Below are 12,899 nucleotides of genomic sequence, written 5' to 3'. Positions count from 1 at the left end.
CATGTGTTTAGTCACAGTTCTAATCTCCCGTCCCATGATCTTTTTCTCCGTCTGTCAAAATTGGGATTATGGAATTAGGAAAAGCATCCACCCCTAGCCCCACCCTCTCAAACATTCGTGCCCCCCTTTCTGTGTCCCTACTCATCCCACCCTCTCAAGGCTTCCCCTCACCCCAGCCCCTAAATGCTTCACCCTTACCTCATCCTCAAAAACCCTTCCCACGCACCCCTCGCAATACACACACACACACACACACACACACACACACACACACACACACACACACACACACACACACACACACACACACACACACACACACATCTTTCCTCCATACTCTCCATACTCAAACCTTCCCCTCACTGCACCCTCTTCCTCCTCCCCCACCACCCTCATCCTGCACCATTCCCTCTATCTTTAACTGTGTGGACCATAAACATCCAAGGTCTCCACTCTAACCTGACAGATCTCTCAATCCAGGATGTGACTGATAAACCAGACATCATCTGTTTAACAGAATCCTTCCTCCCACAGGACATCCCCGACTCCTTAGTTTCTCTCCCTGGTTATTGTCTCCTCAGATGTAAGAGGCCTGAACCATGCCCGGGCGGCGGAGATGCACTTTACATCAACAACTCAATTTTCCACTGCCCTTGAACTGACCTTACATCTCCCAACCTCCAGGAGTCCTTCTGGCTGTGATTTCCCCTCCCCTCCCATCTCTTGTTCATTTGTGTGTTGTACCATCCTCCTCACAGTGATGACTCCATCTACATCTCTCTCAGACAACATTAATAAACTTTTATCCACTCAACTCAACTCTCTTCCTGATGTGGTGATTTCAGTTGTCACCAAGCAACTTGGCTGGATGTTGGTACCTAACACCAGCAAGGGCACTTCAGCAAAGGGCTTCTGTGACTCCGTGGGGCTGACTCAATCTGTGAAGTTTCCAACGTGGATTTCTCCAAATGACAAATCCTCCCTTCTGGACTTGATGATGACAAGCTTTTCCGCAATTATCTCCTGCCCTTTCTCTGCTCCAAATGGTTCATCTGAGCTTGTGCGTGTGAGAGTAAACATCTCTGGCTATTCTCAGAGAGCTGTCTCAACTCAGTCGAGTCTAGCATTTCACTCACATCTTCAATTATCCTTCCCATCTTCCCACCCATGGTACATTGAATCCTGTAGTGAGGCAGAAACTTAAATAACTTGCCTTCTCTTATTGAAAGGTAAATCCAACCGAAGGAAATCTCAGTGCATTCTAAAAAGTCTGCATCAAGTGTGTCCCCACTCTCAGGAGAACCAGAAAACATCTGTCCAACCTCACAAATGGACTTTCAATTTTGTGTCCCTTCTTTAAAAACTGGTAGTGCCTTGTTAAGACCATCTCTCGTGTATGCTCCCCTTCCATCCCTTTCCTCTCTTCAAATGGCACCACAGCCGGCTCCGCTCACGAGAAGGCCGAATGTCTCAATTCTGTGTTTGCTTCCAAATCTTTCATCCCCAACCCCTCACTCTCAGTACCCAAATACTGTTGGACTCTGTCTTTTGCACCTGAGAAGGTGGAGAAGGTTAGAGAACCTTCTACTCTGACTCCGCTACTGGATCAGATGGCATCAGCTCGTGTCCTAAAAACCTGTGCTGCTGTTCTTGCATATCCTCTCTCTGCCCTTTTCTTTTTTCTTTTCTTTAAACCAAATTACAATTATCCCTTAATGTTTAGGCAATTTATGTCAAAAACGTAATGGAAGAACACTCAAATTATTCAGAATTTTCTGTCCCCAGTATGAGCGCACGTGGACCACACCTATCCACAATGTACTTTGAAGTAGTGCACCATATTTCAATCAAAGTTAAAATACCATTTTAAATAAATAATGGAAAGAAAGAAGGTTCGTTTTAAACAATTTTTTGTTTAAACTCACATCAAGTCAAGCAAGTATGAGGACACAATGAATAATTAAGTCAGTGCTGCTACCTCAACGTTGTTCCGGCAGTGTATTGCACTCTGAATCGATTTCAAGAACATGGATGAATTTAACTTGATTATGCAAAATAATTCAAATGGGGCCAAACTACGTAACGCAAGTAGAAGGTAAACAAACTAAATGTTTGTTTGGTAAACAAACCTCACTATAATTTTGTAAACATTGCAATTTACACCAATCAATGCATATTCAGAATGAAAAACTGGTCTTGCTGATGAAGGCTAGCATCAATCTGCATCAATGGATGAAAGACACGTTTATCGAGGTATGCTAACCGCCATAGTAAACTTGGAGAAGCTGACGGTTTTGGCATTAACCCTTTAATCAGAGCAAAAAAGCTCTTTTGCTCTATTGATTAATGTTAACAAAGAGCTCTGTTGCTCCGACGAAGGTTCAACTCCCAAAACGTCTGCTTCCCACAGTAATTAGCCTCCCTTAAACAATGTCCTGTTGATATCATCCAATACATTCAGACATAGCAGAAAATGACCTTCACTCCATGCAATTATATCTTTGAGGGCACAAATTCAGTGTCATCTGTGACAATGTTACACACAATTGGAACAGAGCCCTGTTGAAGCCAAGACCGCTGTGGCCGATTGTTTTTGCAATACAGTATTTTGCAGGAAAACTCACATTGTGACTGTATAAGGAATTATCTCTCCACTCTTGTTGATTAAAGGCAATTGTAAGAATGCCATGATTTGTGAAAATTTCTACTCTGCATGACAAGAAAAAAAACAAAAAAACATTTACTTATCAACACTGTTATTTTGTTAGAGTGGCTGGAATCCGTAATCATGATGAACAACCCTCATCCCGAGATAGTTGTGACTGCATCGTGGATAGACTCGGCAACATAATTGAGGTTGTGTGAATTGAGAGCACACATGTTGATGCGCCCACTTGCCATCAGGTACACATGCTTCTCCCGGATAAGAAAGTCCACTTGAGCTCCTGCACACGTGTACATGAACAACATTAAGATTTCTTTATTGAGAGAGAAAGAGAAAGATATTTCTGTGCTCCACTTCGCTGCTATGAAAAAAAAAAATCACTTTCAAAGCATAGAAAAGTAACTGTAAGCAACTTTTTGTTGGAATATTGGCAAAAGATGCAACGATTGGGTATGGCCATGGCCACATGGTGAGAATACTGTGACTATCTCATGGATCATGAGTTTAAATTCAGCTGAAGGCAGAGGCGTTTAAGCATTGGATTCAAAGTTGCTGGAAAAGGAGATTCCGAGGAAGATTCAAACGTCTGATATTTCTGTGAAGCTCCAGACACCCCTTACATTAGCTGCCGTGATCAGTATAAAGATGGCTTGTCAAAAAGGTTGATAGCTTCCTGCAAGAAAGTGACAACTGATGGGCACAGGGTGCCAAAGGACACTAAAGGTCCGCAGAATCAGAAGTTCATGTTTGGTTTAATGAAAAGATATGGCTTCACTTAACACTAAGTCAGTGTTTTCTTTTTTCTTGAATAAATCATAATATAATAGGCGTAAGCCTGGAACTTCTAACACACTTTTCTCCGAACATATTCTGTTCATACTTCCGAAATCTTCACATTATGTGTTCCATGTATTTACGCAGGTGATAGCGGATTCAAAAAATCGAATATAGATAGAATTTTCAAAGAGGGAATCGATGACGTCACAATCAGCAGCGTTCGGCGGCAAACCGACGGCTGAGTCCCAGATGACATACTTTACTTAACCAAGTCCATGAGTTCAGGACGTTTGTTCAACTCAGCATTTACAACTTTTATCCTGCCATGTTGTTAATCTGTTGATGGAGGTAATATAGAAACGATGAATATGTCAAATCGTTCGTGTTACTCATCCGGCACTATGTGTCAAGGCCAACAATCTAAAGCGACCGGTCTCAAATGCTACCATGGTCACCCACACACACCACAAATGTGAACTGAGCTGTTGAATGCGGCGCAAAATATCCAAAGAAACTACGGTAACCGAGTATTATGATCCGTCCTGTCCCCCATACCCGTCGTAGACAGGTATCTGCTAGTATCTTGGAATTAATATAAGATTTTAGTGGTTTTTGGTGTCTTTGTGTCGTCAATTGCCCCCCACCCCCAAAAACGGTGATGGGGTTACGTCATGTATCCCGCAATCCGCTACATCTTCTACAGAACACTTTTACTTCCGGACTTGTGTTTACATGCGGCTTACATACAGTTTATACATAGATACACCGTAATCACGTCATTGACTTAAAAAAAATAATAATAAAAAAAAACGAAGCGATTGAAACCAGATGTGATCCCTATGAAGATTAGAGATCATTGTAATCCAATGGAAAAGGAAAAGGACAAAAGAGCTGCCGAAAAGTGCCAGAAACTGGGGCAAGTAACATGCTGTTGCCCTGGCGGTTGTGCAGTTATGTTAAATCAGTGCTAACTAACCTGCTGTACATCACTCACTCAATACATGTACATGCACATTGTGGGGATAATCCCATCCAGGATGTAATGAGCCGCACCGCTGGCGTTGAACACCAGGAGGTTGACTGCCTGTCATCCTTCCGAGGTCGGCAAAATGAGTGCCAGCTTGCTGGTATCCTGTGTCGGAGTGGCGACCCGTCCAGGAATGTGCCCAATAACCAAGGAGACTGTTAAGGCAGCACCAACACTCTGCACCGAGTATGGTCCCAATGGATGGATGGACCAAGCCAGATTGACTTTTTAAACTTTACCGCCTCAAAAAATTATTGGAATTAAAAACAAAACCATGTTCAGTTCTTTGTTTATTACTTACAAATCAATATCATCAGATTAAAAAAAAAAATTTAATTTCTGATCCTGTGGAACTTTAAGCTTGATGTTCAGTTCTGCCACATTGTCAGTGTCTTCTTCAGCTGGCTATCCCAATCTCTCCAGGCCTTCAAGTCTACTGCCCACTACCACCGCTTGATCCTCTCATTTCTTTGAGTTTATTGCAACTGCAGAGACCCTGCCCGACCCATGGCTTTTCCATCCAACTCTGCATCCTGTTAGTAGGACCAAAAGTATGACCTATGAAAAAGGCAGGACAATCTCCAAATCTCCAGAACAGAATATGGGGAGGAAAGGGGGGAAAAAATAAAAAACCTGTGACATACGGTTGAGGCCAGTGTAGCTGAACATCCCAATCTGCTTCACGATGTGCTCCCAAGTCCCCGGTGTTCCCAGCTGTCTCAGCTTCTCATACAGTTGCTGCCGCATAAGTTTCACACGTTCCGCCATAGTTCTCACACATCCGATCCTTAAGAGAGCACACATGAGCATATGGACATGGAGCTTGGAGCAACGTGCCCATGCAGGTAATCCATACACTTGCAAAAAAAAAATCATTGAAAATATGTTCTGTACCTCTGTTTATTTTAATGTCATGTCATGTCGACACATCATGAAAACTAAAGACACACATAACATGATAATGAAAGCTGAAAAACTTTAATTTTCCTTTTACAACAAAAATGACAAATGAAGTCTTATCGTTATTATTAGGTCGAGCAAAGTCAGGTATATATGAGGTTTCTCCATGCACATCGGTCTTCCGTGTTCCTTGGTAATTTTTCTTTCTTCAGCCCAAGATCATTTTTATCTCCCACGATGAAGCTGAGGCCTACAACTTTACTGTTGCAGACAGGTCAGTGGTCTCTGCTTTCTAGTGCCTCCTTTCTGGTATTGCACCTTCTGCCCTTTCTGTGGTTTTAATCCCGACCCCCTCCCCCAGATTTTTGCAGGGCACACATGATCCACCATAAACCCCCTTCTGGTGAAACTATCTAAATCCAGCATCGCTGCGCACCTCCACTCATTCGTTGCTCTTTTTTCCCACCTGTGGATCCAATCTCCACATTCTCTTAACTCCATTCTTTCCTCGAGCAAGGTCTTCAAGACAGCTGTTCAGGCTGTCAGCAATATACCTGCAGTCTCAAACCAAAAGTTGTGTGCCATTTCTGAGCTGTGCCACAATGTAGGGGGTGAAACATTGTCTGCATACTCGTTGAAAGTCTTTGCCTGCAATATATTAACTGGACTGCCACAGGACCGTCCAGTATTACTGCAGTCACCAAAGGAGCTTCTGAATTTGCATGAGCGCGATCCTCTCGGCAAGACAAGAGGTCAATTCCACCACCAATATATATCTTTTCAGCAGTCGAGAGCTATAGAGAGGGCATGCTTGATTTTCGTGCTAGAAGAAATTGTTGAAATGTCCATCAGATGTCTGGTTTTCCATGTCTGCTTGCATTATTTGTTAAGAAAGATTATAGTTAGCCATTTAAAAGAAGGTTATACCAAACATACAGGTGGAAATGGCTGTTTTTTTTTTACCCACTTCATTACCATCTTGGAAAATGGGCGTCATTAAAATATTTCAAGACCTATGATGCCTATGATCGAAAAATCATTCAAAATACATTTCTTAACACGTGCAAAGTTTAGTACTTGTATAAGAAAGTGCATAATTATTATGCTATGATGAAGAAACTACACAATAGCATTGTGGGAATGGCTATTAGGGGTTAATAAGGCTTAGAATAGTGTTGCGGGCATCTGCAGCATGTTTATTTATTGCATACAGCCTGTGGCTGCTTGGTTGCATAGTTTTCTGGGGGCGCAGCTGTGCTGCTGATGCAATGCCCCCATTCCCAGCGAGCCCGTACTCATTTTGCCAACCTTGGAAGGACGACAGGTTGAGTCAACCCGCCTGGTGTTAATTCAATGAAGGAAGTTGCTTGGACTCAAGACCCTAAGATCTTAAGCCAGCCACCTTAACCGCTAAGCCAACACCGGGCCTTGCAGTGCGTTTTACATAGCTTTGATTTGGTCCAACTGCATATTGAATAGGCGAATCTGAGCTGCAACTCTTTCTCCTGCTATGAGAGGATAGCACCTTACGGGCTTCCCCCGTCACGTGTTTCACTCAACCAATCCGATTGCTTCTTTTTTTCTTTTTTTATAATTACTTTTAGCCATCTTTGTTCAAGCCCGCTTGTGGACGAGTGAACTCCACGGTTTCTTACTTGCCGCTGTTGCATGAGCATGATATTGTTTAGAATTGTATGAATCTGACCCGATGTAAGACGTTTTTTCACTCACCTTTGCTATGTCACCCCGAAAGCTATCGCGATCTTGTGAGTACATGTATTTCGTGTGATGACATCCTTTCTTGCCCAGCAGATAATGGATTCATGTTTGATCGGCAAGAAGCGTGAGCATGAGGTTTATCGGGATTTGCTCTTTATCGTGTCAAGTCTGTCGGTTTTTGCAGAGCATTATGAGTTTTTGTGCATCACCCTCCTGAGGCATACCGACCCGATGGTCTCACGTCAATTTAATAATGAGTAATTTGGTGCCTAGCTACATGATTCATGTGCGTCACCGAGAGCCATATTGACCACATGCGTCTTCCATGTGGAACTTGGTGCGTTTATTTTGTTGCAGTCAATATGCTTGGAAGAAAGGTCAATGAGTAAAGACGTGAATGGAGAATGTGGCACGTGCTTCGTCTGTCTTTTTATGGCATCATTTATATCGTCCTGGAGTGACTAGTCAAGATTTACATCGGTGATACCTATAACAAATAGAGTAGTTATTTCCTTAAAGTAAAGGTCTAGCATGAGATCATTAATTATATTAGATATGCATTGCATATGTATAGTTTGATGACGTCTCCCTTTCCCAAAGTCAGTTTCTAAAAATCTAAATATTTGACCCCATTTTTACCGTAATGCCCTCTGTAATCTGTCTTAATGTTCCTTTTTAGCATTTTGCTTGGACTCTAGGTGTTAGCTGGGTGGGAAATGCCATGGCTTGACACAGTTCCTCTAAGGCATCCTGCAACAGCAGCAGTGAGGAGGGGGGGGGGGATGGGGGGTTCCCTTTTACCATCAACTGGCCCCCTTGGCCAATGATGTATGAGAGGGGAGACGTGTGGCACATCATGGATGATGCACGGGCCCTAGGGAATATAAAAGGGCAGTAGCAACAGCTAAAGTTGACGAGATACCAGGAATCTTCTTGGTGAAAGCCACGGTTTGTGGTGCTCCGATCCTGTGCAGAGTGTCTATCTCTGTCTCTGTCTTGTCTCTCTCACCCCAGCACCTGGGACAGCTCAGGATGCAACGGCACGCTCCTTGCCAGAGTGGCCAGAACATCTATCCTGCGAGCTTTGCCTGTTAATCTCTTTGTCTTGTGATCCCCATTTTTATCCATCTCATGTCGTGTGTCTGACCTGGTTCCGGCAGAGAACTCATGGATGATGGATACCTGATTGACCACAAATGTGTGCAAGGGAGATGTTTCACTGGCGATGTAGCCAAGTACAGACATACCATCAGTCCAGAAAGTGACCTCGTCAATTGTAATTTCTATTTCCCGCCGAATCAGCTCATTCACTTGCACCGACACAGTGGCGGCAGTCAGCTCCAGTTGTGCGATGGTCACTTGCTTGAGGGGGGCCACTCTCAATTTCCCCAGAATCAGGGCACAATGGATCCATCCTTCTGCATTCACCAATCTTAGGTAAGAAGTTGTGCCATGGCCACTCTCGCTCGTGTCAGAGAAGTGGTAAAGCTGGTGAGTCACAACTCTCCCAAGGCCTGCCGGCTTCAAACAACTGGCAATTGAGTACTCTGCCAATCTATCTCATGTCATCCGTTTCTTTGGTCCATGGGCGCAGAGGCATGGTAGTTTGGGTAATGGTTTTATTATTGATTTATAATGTACTATTATTGCTTCCTTGTGTTTCCTCCCCCCACAGAGTTTGAAATTAAACTTACTGGTCTCAGGGTGAATTCTCACTGTGGTGATGAATAAAAATCCGTTAAGGAGTTGATTGGACATGGTGATTCAACACTGCACATCTGGACCGCGGCGCACACTCGGTCTAATTTGCATACGATGTGTGATGCCTAATTGGCATAATGCTAGGTCGATTCGGATTTCCAGACAAATCGCCAGATTCGAAGCAGGCAACTCGGGTGACCAGACCACCACAACAACATATTAAAGCTTTAGTACCATACCTTTTCTACTGTTCATTGTGCCCAATGTAATGAACTCTGTGGTCAACCCACAATTTTAAAAATCTATGTGTAGGTGTGAGCTTAGTTTCAGGCTTCGTTTCCATTTTGTGGAAGCAAAATCCTTCTCCCCATACCCATTCTCCCTTACCATTCCTTGCGCAGAACTGGGTCTCCCAGCACAGTCGCCACAATGCGTGCCCCATGGCTGGGAGGGTTGGACCACATGGCACGTACTAGCAACACGATCTGCGACTTTATACATGCAAGAGCAGCTGAATCACGAGCCACAATCACCAGGTTCCCAACTCGCTCATCTGGGGAGAGTACAGCAGCTCAAGATGGAGATCAATGCAATGGTTAAAAAGATAAAGAATAAGGCAATCAGCACAAGGAAGGGCAGGATTTCAGAATAATTTTGAGTCAGGAAAAAAGTACAATAGAGTTTACATTTCTCCAAAATCTCTCTCAAGATGACATTATAATAAGATGTGTATTGTAAATTCTATTTGAACATGTTCCTCAAAAGCAATGAAGACTTCATCATGTCTGATCTTGCTCATCAGAATTTGACTGAAATGCCATAGCAGTTGATGAATGAATGCAATACCCTAAGGCGTGTTGTGACGCATTTGTGCCATGGCACAGCCATGCTTTACTGCAGTGAGGCAATAATCTTGAGACTGCAATAATCATGTCAAATGTGCTACAAGCTCAGTGAAACTTGTTGTTACAAGTTATTCTGGCCATGTCCCAGGCATTGCAATGGAACAATGCTGCATGGTCAGTGATGCAGTGCCCCAACTCATCATTATATATATATATATATATATATATATATATATATATATATATATATATATATATATATATATATATATATACACTCTACCGGTCAAAAGTTTTAGAACACCCTTCATTTTTCGGTTTTTACTGAAATTTAAGCAGTTCAAGTCCAATGAATAACCTGAAATGGTACAAAGCTAAGCGGTAAACTGCCAGAGGTTAAAAAAAAAGTTTACATCACCAAAAACTGAAAAATAATGTAAATTTCAGAGTTGTTAAAAAAGGCTATTTTCAGGGAACAAGTAATGAGTTAGCAACTGCAGCTATTCTGCAGCAAAGGAAGTAAATTAAGCCTTGAAAGTTGATGAAACAATTCCTACAGGGGTTGCACTGCAGGAAGTAGTATATTGCTATCATAATGGCGAGAAAAAGACAATTAACAAAGGAAGACTGACAGACCATTATAACCCTTAAAAGTGTAGGTCTTTCCTTCAGAGAAATTGCAAAGAGCCAAGGTGTCAGTGAGTACAGTTTCCTACACCATCAAAAGGCACTTAGAAACTGGAGGAAACTCTGACAGGAAGAGGTCTGGCAGACCCAAAGCCACAACACAATCAGAAGACAAGTTTCTGAGAGTCAACAGCTTGCGTGATAGGCGGCTCACAGGACAGCAGCTTCAAGCACAGCTTAACACTGGTCGAAGTAAGGAAGTCTCAGTTTCAACTGTGAAGAGAAGACTTTCAGCTGCAGGTGACAGGTCGAGTGGCAGTAAGAAAGCCATTGCTAAGATGGCAAAAGAAGAAAAAGAGGCTTGCCTGGGCCATGAAGCCAGTGGACTACTGAAAACTGGAAGAAGGTCTTGTGGACCGACGAATCAAAATTTTAAATCTTTGGTTCATCACGCAGGGTTTTTGTGTGCCATCGAGTAGGCGAAAGGATGGTTCCTCAGTGTGTGCCACCAACTGTCAAACATGGAGGAGGAAGCGTGATGATCTGGGGTTCTTTTGCTGGATCCAGAGTCAGTGACTTGCACAGAGTGATTGGCACCCTGAACCAAAAGGGCTACCACAGCATTTTGCAGCGCCATGCAATACCAGAGATGCCAACTTTTGGAAATCAGAATTAGGGAGGATTTGCAACCGACACCAAATAATGTGCGCTAAGCGCACATCTCGAGTGCGGAGTGCTCGATCCTTGCGGCGGGGTCCAGGGCCCGCCTTAGGGCCCTGGAAGCTCTGGGGTTCTAGACGCTCTCTAGTGCCCTCTGAGCCCTATTTTGGAGCATTTAACATGTTAAGAATTCCCACTTTTTGAACAAAAAAAGGGGAAAATTGTGCACTTTTTAATGTTACATGTATGTTAATATTAGTAAGTTAGGGGACAATCAAAGATTAACAAAAAGCACAAAAGAAGCAATATTTTTCTTACCTTACTGGCTGGTACTACTGCTGCTTGCTTTTTCCATGGCAGCTTTGCTGAGTGCCAGCTGTGTGGCTCTTTTAGCCCTTCTGATTATGTCTTTGCTGTATTCTCTCTGGTAGCAAGGGGTGCTATGAGCTAGTTTTTCAATTAAGAGAGCTTCCAGGGTTTTGACACTCAAATTGGGACGAAATTCAGTATGATTCTTCCGTACAAGACTGAGTGCCCGCTCACATGATGCGTTCGAATGAGGAATGACCAAGATTCCCTTCATCACTTTGCTCAAATTAGGATACTTCTTGGCACCAGTGCAGGGATCTGTGAGCTGTGAAATCCGATGCCACTGCTCATCCACTCTCACTGTCTCAGTAGCAATTGTAGCTATGGAGGCGTCTGCCTGGTAGTGAGCGAATTCACTCTCAAGACTGTCTATGTCACTATCACCGCCACTGAACAGACAGGGGAATTTCTTGATGAAAAACTCCACACAGTCAAACCCCACTTCTTGGTGTAGCTTAACATCCAGCACCTGAGCATGCTTGGCTAATTCATCATCTCGCGGCCAGGTTTTGAAGATGTAATTGCAGGCTTTCACATAATATGAGCGAACTGCACTGAAGAAACCTTGGATGTCTGACTCACTCAGAGTGAAGGTGGATTTCTTGAGACTCCTTTGTTCCCTTATATACAGTTTGGCATCGTTCCCAATCATGAGGTCCTCATCATTCTTCTGATGATTTCTGTCAGAGAAGGGTACATTTACCAGAGCAACCGATGACACCGATGGTTTCAAAAACCGTACGAAGATATCTTTCAGAAGACCATTCAATTCTCCGTGCAGGAGATGAATACAGGGTTCGTCTCTTTGGAGCAGAAGATTCCCCTTCTCAAAAAGCTTGTTAGCATATCGAAGGAAGAAACAATAGAGTTTTGTTTGTGGAGACAAGAACATCCTGTTGACACGTTTTTCTCTAGATTCCTGCACAGTGTTTGAGGAAGATGCGCTTTTAGTTGTAGAACTCGTAGTACACTTAGCCGCAGGGCGATCACACTTGCGTTTACTGCCAGCAGAAGAGGTCAGACTCGTAGTACCAGATCCAATTTTACGTTTGAGGAGAGAGCTTGAGGTAGGTGCAGCCAAGGAAGAAGACCTCTGATTCGAAGGTTTTGCTGAGCTTCTATCAAGTGATTTGGCAAAAGCAGAACTTAACTTGGGTCCTTCTTTGCCTGTAGATGGGACTATCACAGTCTTTCTCGACTCTGAAGGGATCTGCTTTGTAGATGAACGTGATGAAGGGCCGGTGATGCTACCTGCTCTCAGCATTGGTTTTGGTGCTGTCCCTACTGTCTTCTTCGCAGCAGATACTGCAGTGGTAGTGGTGAATGCTGCTCCACTAGTGCTTGATCCTGCAGTGCCAGTACTGGCAGTAGATACAGTGCCGTCCTTCTTGCTCGTTGTTAGAGTCTTGGCTACAGTTGGTTGTATTTTTCTTCGTACTTCTTCTTTGAAGAAGAGGCGAAGTGGCTCCCACTGTTCAATCAGCCTGTCTAGGCACTGACCAAGGGACAGCCACCTTGTTGCGACATGCTTCAGAATCTTGTGTGTCGGGGCATCACAGAGTTCTTGCAGTGCTTTCACTCCTTTGACGCGTTTACTACTTTTGTCCAA

At 43.5% G+C, this 12,899-nt stretch overlaps 1 protein-coding gene across 1 annotated transcript in view; it reads right to left on the bottom strand.

Moving 5' to 3' along the window:
- Positions 1–1,893: 1,893 nt before the first annotated feature.
- Positions 1,894–12,899, bottom strand: part of GOT1 (glutamic-oxaloacetic transaminase 1) — a 36,468-nt gene continuing 25,462 nt past the window's right edge. The window contains exons 7-9 of the mRNA XM_085854086.1: positions 9,177–9,342; positions 5,114–5,256; positions 1,894–2,945 (exon numbers count right to left, since the gene is read on the bottom strand). Coding sequence (XP_085710212.1) covers positions 2,803–2,945; positions 5,114–5,256; positions 9,177–9,342 — 452 coding nt within the window. The 3' untranslated portion in view covers positions 1,894–2,802. The remainder of the gene's footprint in view (positions 2,946–5,113; positions 5,257–9,176; positions 9,343–12,899) is intronic.

Source organism: Eptatretus burgeri, chromosome 14 (assembly GCF_056783735.1).
Source record: "Eptatretus burgeri isolate ZD-2024b chromosome 14, Ebu_testis_v1, whole genome shotgun sequence".
Taxonomy (NCBI): Eukaryota; Metazoa; Chordata; class Myxini; order Myxiniformes; family Myxinidae; genus Eptatretus; species Eptatretus burgeri.
Note: the sequence above shows the minus strand (reverse complement) of the source record. Positions and strands in the feature narration are given on the sequence as shown.